The sequence below is a fragment of the Ostrinia furnacalis genome, unplaced genomic scaffold (assembly GCF_004193835.3).
Source record: "Ostrinia furnacalis isolate ACB-3 unplaced genomic scaffold, ASM419383v2 OfSCF5385, whole genome shotgun sequence".
NCBI classification, from domain to species: Eukaryota; Metazoa; Arthropoda; class Insecta; order Lepidoptera; family Crambidae; genus Ostrinia; species Ostrinia furnacalis.
This window is the reverse complement of record NW_021135624.1, coordinates 1-7,365: the sequence shown is the minus strand read 5'-3', so window position 1 is coordinate 7,365 and position 7,365 is coordinate 1. Positions and strand designations below refer to the sequence as shown.

Sequence of the window (7,365 nt, the reverse complement as noted above, 5' to 3'; positions counted from 1 at the left end):
GAATTTTAACACTCATTACAACTAGGGTTGCCAAGCGTAAATAAAATAGTGAAACCGTAAAAAAAATACACAAAGTAACTTTCCTGTCTATAATAGAAATGACTTGTCTCGATGAAGATAAAATCCCTAAAACTGCTTTCGTAAAATTTGCGACTTTCTTTAATAAGGCAAGCAATCATCATAAACTAACTTTTATAGAGTCAATTATGTATGGTGATCACTTGACATCAAATAAGCAACAGGTTTGTTTATAAAAACACTCATTAAATATACTCAAATGTCTAGCTACGTTTGCAGACTACTCTAATATTAACATTTCAAGATCGGCAACCCTAACTACAACTTAAAAGGCCTCGGCGCCGTAAAAATGTTTCCGTTCCGATGGGTTTATACTTTATTCGTTTGCATAACGCAGTAATTAGACGAAAAACATAACTTCGTACTTAATTCGACAATTTATTAATTAAATTTTCTATAGCAAGCATCGGCTATAAAACAGTTTACGGCATAGATTAACATCGTAGGATATAACACTTCGCAGTAAACTTTCTAGTTCGAGATACATCAAAACATTATTATTTTATTGCTAAAAGTTTGTGGTTTTATTACAATGGATTAAGGCTGATATCTAACGGTCATTTTGGCGCCAATTAATTTGCTAAGCGCTACACCCACTAAGCTAAAAATAGCCGCAACTAAAAGTGGTTAGTGCTACCGTACATTGACGCCCGTATTCACAAACGATGCTTGCTTGTAACGCAGTAAATCTAACGCACAGCGTTTAATGGAGCTCTGTGATTGGTTCGCGTGTGACCTGTGCGTCCACGCGCTCTGTAAGACCTCATAGTACCTAATGTTTGTGAATACGGGCGTAAGAAACTATTAAACATGTTTTTTTTTGTGGCGTGGCGTGGCATGGCGTTTGTTTGTTGCGATATTATAACATTTAGCACAGTCAGCGTCAAATAGTTCATGAAACCTAAAGTAGCCAATAATTTCGCAAACACAATGTTACAATTGGAATAAGGTTAAGGTAAGGTTATCAATGTTACCTTTGCGCCGACTTAATAATTTCACATTTAACACAGCGCCATCTACTCTCAAACTAAGCACAAGTCATCTCATTTATGACCGGTCAATGTGATAGAAACTATTTTGAGGATTATCGGACTTCGATCTTGCTAATTAACACAGTATAGTTTTAATTGGATTGGAATGTATTTCTTTGTGGACTTTGGAGCCAATATACTTTTAAAGGTCATTTGGACAAAAAACTGTACATACGTTATCAAATTAACACTAAACAAGGTCCATTTATGTGGAGTTATTTAGATTTACGAAATTAAAATCAGAATATCTCATAAATGCTTGTTTTTGCCTACGCATGCATATACATAACTATAGTGGTTTCAAATGGCCTGTACTATTCCTTAGTGGTTACAAGTCACCCCTGTAAACAAAACTTGCTTCACCTAACACATCAAAACGCTTTTCTATGAAGTAGAAGCCCTAATATTTTAAACATTTTTAATTTATGTATGTGTTATAGTCAAACCTCGAAGCTCAGGCGCTCCTAGGTTTGACTAGTCAATCCTCAGATCTAACTAGAAGTCTTAGTCAAAGCCCAAACATTTCGGCCTTTGACTAAAGAATGTTAGTTAAACCTAGGAGAGACTAATTTGGTCAGTCAAACGTCGAAACTGAATTTAATGAAATCGGGGTTTGACTAGTCAAACCTCAATTAAGACTTTAAACTAAACTACACTTCATTTTGATATTGAACTTATTACATAGACTTTACCGACCGACTCTCTCTTTAGGTGAAGGTACGAGTACGAATAACTAAACTTGTTTACTGCGGTAGTTTATCAGTGTTTCTAAACCGATCTTGAAATTATTATTTTTAGGGTTCTGTACCTTAAAGGATTAAGGGTAAAAACGGAACCCTATTACTATGACTTCGCTGTTTGTCTGTCACCAGGCTGTATCTCATGCCTGTCCCAAAATATTTAGTTTTATAGTCACTTTAAAAATCCTCCCCATTCGCCATATAACACTAAAAGAGTCGTACGAAACACTTCGTACGTGAATCCGATTCGAACTTGGTCGGTTTTCTATAATTGCTGCCGGCCTCTGTAACGCTGCGTCTACTTTTGACCGAGTCTGCCAGTCGTTTCTAGGATTGACTAGGCAAAGCCCGAAACAGATTATTTTAGTTTCGACGTTTGACTGAACAGTTTAGGCACTTCTAGGTTTGACTTAGTCAAAGGCCGAAATAAGAATTCACTTCGGGGTTGGCCCGAAGGCTTTGGTCAAACCTAGGATAGACCAGTCATTCCGCGAAGAGACTGCATATCGANTGGTCGGTTTTCTATAATTGCTGCCGGCCTCTGTAACGCTGCGTCTACTTTTGACCGAGTCTGCCAGTCGTTTCTAGGATTGACTAGGCAAAGCCCGAAACAGATTATTTTAGTTTCGACGTTTGACTGAACAGTTTAGGCACTTCTAGGTTTGACTTAGTCAAAGGCCGAAATAAGAATTCACTTCGGGGTTGGCCCGAAGGCTTTGGTCAAACCTAGGATAGACCAGTCATTCCGCGAAGAGACTGCATATCGAACTTTGACTATGACATATGGAAATAGCTCATTAATTAAATTACCTGAAGTAAGCGTGCGTCGGATAGATGACGCGCGTCGCAACGTAGACGCGTCTCCCACCGACGCCGACCACGAGCCGGCGCCGCACGCGCCGCGGGCCCAGGAAGAGAGGCGGCCCACGTCATCACTAGGAAAACAACCTTATTATTACGAGGATTAAGTTTAAATTCAATTCCAAATTTGTACATGTGTAGGTCTTTTTCAGGGCATTTATACACGTCCCGAATACTGCTACTCTACCAACCCTTCAGGACAGCAAAACAACTAGTGCTGAGATTTATTAAAAAGTTGTGAGGTAATTATTAAAGAATATACCATTTGTCCAGCAGTGGACGTCATTTGGCTGAAACGAACGAACGAACGAATACCATTAAAAATACAGTGTAATAAGTGTGAGTTAGGCAAGTAAAACCCATAGTCACATTTGCATTGAGATGTGCGTTCACTTGAAATTAGTTTAATATTTAAAAGTAAAACAAAAAAAGTATACCAAGCGAATCGATAACCTCGTCCTTTTGTTGAAATCTGTTAATGAAATACATATGTTCACTTACTTTTGACTCTCCTGCAGAAGAGTGAGAGCCTTCTTGGTTACAGGGCTCTCGCGGCTTGCCTTTACCCAGCCAGTGACGTCATACAGAACTGGATTGGTGCCCTAAAAAAGAAACATTTCATTATTCTCTTTATAAACAAAATAATATTAATTTAAAATTCTTTCTACAAGTTTTCTTCAAATAGCTCTGAAACTTTATACAGAATCTACAGCCCTTGTCTCTGGATCCAGCTGTGTAAAATACTTGAAGTATGTATTTAGTAGTACGCGCCAATACACTTCGGTAGTTTTGTAAATCAAGCAAGAGCATGAAGTCACATGGTGCACACCCACACTAACCTAATATAGACTGATGCAAGTTCTTTGCAAGTGACGTCACGAGATTTTGTATTTTTAAGGATCTTTGAAAATACAAAGTACTGAATGATTATGATATAATATTTTTCTACTTTCTAGATAAAAATCACTATAGGATGTGTAAACTACTCTGTTAATATCATACCTGCAAGTGCTGTAAGACGAACTGTCTCGCATGAGGCGCCTTCTTGATCAGGTACTGGGTCTGGTTGGGCGCGCCGTAGTGCGTCATCACGCGCTCCAAGAATGTGTCGTCGGACGAGCCAGGGTACATTGACTCTTCGTCCAGCAACCTGGGTGGAAAATTGTAGGTTAAGGATTATGGGAAATGGCTTCTGTGTGGAATTTGATCTACGTGGCAAACGATGAACACTTTTTTTGTATATTTCAGTCCTCTTTCAAGTTTGTTGAAGAAGTCTTCCCAGATCCAATCTAAACGCGCGCGCGCATGTGTGACCTTTATCACTGTATATGTCTCTTTTTCTCTTTATAATGGTGTAAAAAAAAACAGATAATAATAATACTATTACGGATAATACTGCTACGGCAACAAAGTCACCCTTGCACGCGCGGCTTTATTCTAAACATCAAAATCTTTTGAATGCATGAAAACATATCAATTAACAAACGCTCAACGTTCTAGCAGAATTTTAATGAAGTTTGTATAGGAAAGTAAGTTACCACAAGAGGCCGCGGCGGTCGCAGTCTCGTAAGTCAGCCTGCGAGCTGCGCACGATCGTGTTCTGCGGAGACTTGTCCAGGAGCTCCACCATCGGGCCCGGGTTCACTGTCTCGGACAGCCAATCTGCGAAGAAAATAAAGAAATAAATATAAGTCTACTATCAGTAATAAGCGAGCACACACTTAAATCAATTTGGTAATTGACCTCAATATTTGACGGAATATAACATGACGGTTACTTCAAATAAGCCTTTCATTCTAGTCAAGAGATAGCTGGTAATTATTATCAGTAAAATCTGATTATTTGTTTCTTTGGCCTGATGACGTCATTCAAGTTCTCTTTGCTGTACAAAATATACAGGATTATCTATTCTTCTAAAGCCTGGTCCGTGAGCACGTAGAATTTTGTCCAATGACCCGTCAGCTACCCATCGTTATCGCGGACCAGGCTTTAGATATATTACTTTCCAAAGACATTCGAATTTCGATCCTGTCGCTACTGCATAATATGGTAATTTCAGAAACTAATGGCGGCTAATACACCAACCATGAAACCATAACAGTCCCCAAAAACAAAAGTCGTATACCTTCTTCAGCTCCGTCGTCGAGGGTGATGCCTTCCTGCGCGTAGCGTTCCCGCGGCGCTACCAGCATGGCATCGTGGAATACGGCTTGCAGGCGTTCCTGAAGAATAAACATTACTCTAGCTAGAGGCTTCGGGATGATAATATGAGAGATTGTTCATGTGAGCAGCACACAAGGTGATAGTAGAAAATAACGTGATGGACATAACACCCTTCAGAGGTGGAGTTGTGTAAAGCAATCGTAATCATTTGACAGTTCAAACGTACGATAAAGTCAGTTAAACAAAGCGTTTGACAGAATAATCGAACGTTATGAACTGTCAAATGATTAGGATTGCTTTACACAATTCCACCTCAGGTGTCTTAGATAAAGTACCTATCATTCCCGGCAGTTTAATTCTGAAATAGCGTCGTTTCATCTTTTTTAAAAGTGACTCGCTCCGTTCAAACATCTGCCATCGTGAATTTGAATCTAAAAATACTCATTTATTTTTGCAAATAGGCTTTTAAAAAGCACTTTTACACGTCCCAATATATCACAAATGCTACTTTATCTAAAGCCTGGTCCGTAAGCACGTAGAATTTTGTCCAATGACCCCAAGCTACCCATCCTTATCGCTCGAGCGTAATTATGTTGCTGTCGCGCTCGCACACTCACTGCGGGCGCCCGTCGCACAGTCGCGACAGCAATAGAATTACGCGCGAGCGATAAGGATGGGTAGCTTGGGGTCATTGGACAAAATTCTACGTGCTCACGGACCAGGCTTTAGGGGGGCAGCGAAGCTAAACATGCTTAATTTAGGGATGAGTCCATCACAATAGTCCAACAATCGTCGGAGATCGGTGACCTGATTGTCTACAGTTTTTATGTAAGTACAACGAATTGAGAAAAATAAAACTACCTGCAGGTAGTTGGACAGCAGTTTGGACAGCGGCGCGCCGCTCTGCTGGCCGGCGCACATCGGGTTGTCAGCGCCAGGACTGTCTAACAGCAGGACTGAGGCCATGGTCCGCGCTGACGTTGATAGACTCCTGCGCACACAAAAAAGATAATAAATAACAGTTCTAGGAGTCACAAATGACAATACTGCACTTCTGACTAAGAGGTCTGAGATTCCGTATAAACCAACATAAAGGATTTGCCACTTTACTCCGACTTGACCGCAGACCGCATCAAATGTAATAAATCAAATCAAATGTAATAAATGTAAAAATTTTAGATTTTGCAAGGTTTTGAATTTATTATTAATAGCTCTAACGATAGAGGATACTTGGCTTTTATAGCCCCACATAACTTCACATACACACCTCATTAGTTAGAAAAGAAAACTTACCTGTTAACTAGTGCTGCGACAATGTTGAAAGTTTCATTGTAAAGGCCTGTGACGAAAGCATCCAATGCTTCGGTGCCAGAAATCTCTCGCTCGTTTGAAGGCGATGGTGTTCTGAAAGAATACACAACATTCATATCAATATCCTCTGAACTAATACTTTTCAGGACATTTACACTATTATCTTATTAGATACAGTCATGTTAAATTATCGCATACTTAATTTAACGTCTGGGAATCATACCCCAAGTTATTAATCGACTGCGGCGAAATGGGAGTCTCGCATGACTTTTCTACACCTGGTGCTAGATAAAAGCAGAGCTATTCCTTAACGCCATTTACATAGTAGTTCTATCTCTGTCGCTCATGTTGCCATCTCGCTTTACGGAAACGTTTGGGGAGTAGTTCCGCTGACGTATTTGTTCACGACTGTGCGACGGGCGGCCGCAGTGAGTGTGCGAGCGCAACAGCAATATAATTACGCGCGAGCCATAAGGATGGGTAGCTCGGGGTCATTGGACGAAATTCTACGTGCTCAGCGACCGTAATTTAGCTTAAATTTGTGTTTAACGTCTGGGTATTCATACCTCAAGTTGTTAGCCGACTGTGGCGAAGTGGGCGTGGCTCCAGAGAACACGGATCTCGCCAGGTCTTCGGGGGCGACACCTAGCAGTCTCGCAGCACGCTGCCCGCACTCAGTGCTAGCAAACCGGTACGTGACGTGACACGTGTAGCATCTAGGAGTCTCGCGTCACGTTTCTACATATGGTATTTGTAACTGGTGCTACATAAAGGCACGGCTACCTACACCTTAACGCCACTTACATAGTAATTCTATCTCTGTCGCTCATGCTGCCATCTCACTTTACGGAAACATTTAGGGAGTAGTCCAGGTAAATCATTTGTTAAATTATAGCTTACATGTGTTTAAACCTCAAGTTGTTAGCCGACTGCGCCAAAGTGGGCGTGGCTCCGGAGAACACAGACATTGCCAGGTCTTCGGGGGCAAAACCCAGCAGTCTCACGGTAAATTCTTTCACAGATACTTGGAAATGGCACTTACAACCTGATTCTTTAATTTGGTTGTGATATTACTTTAAAGTCTAGGAGTCATACCTCAAGTTGTTAGCCGACTGCGGCGAAGTGAGTGAGGCTCCAGAGAAGACGGATCTCGCCAGGTCTTCGGGGGCGACGCCTAGCAG

At 40.8% G+C, this 7,365-nt stretch overlaps 1 protein-coding gene across 1 annotated transcript; it reads right to left on the bottom strand.

Annotated features, from left to right (window-relative positions):
• Window positions 1-2,659: 2,659 nt before the first annotated feature.
• LOC114361009 (unconventional myosin-XVIIIa-like) lies at window positions 2,660-7,152 on the bottom strand (the record flags this gene model as incomplete). Its single annotated transcript, XM_028315912.1, has 9 exons — window positions 7,085-7,152; window positions 6,751-6,900; window positions 6,167-6,277; window positions 5,735-5,864; window positions 4,836-4,932; window positions 4,249-4,372; window positions 3,713-3,860; window positions 3,212-3,312; window positions 2,660-2,784 (listed from the first exon to the last, which is right to left on the bottom strand). Coding segments are annotated over exons 1-9 (1,054 nt in total), but the record flags the coding sequence as incomplete, so codon positions are not given.
• Between the last annotated feature and the right edge of the window lie 213 nt (window positions 7,153-7,365).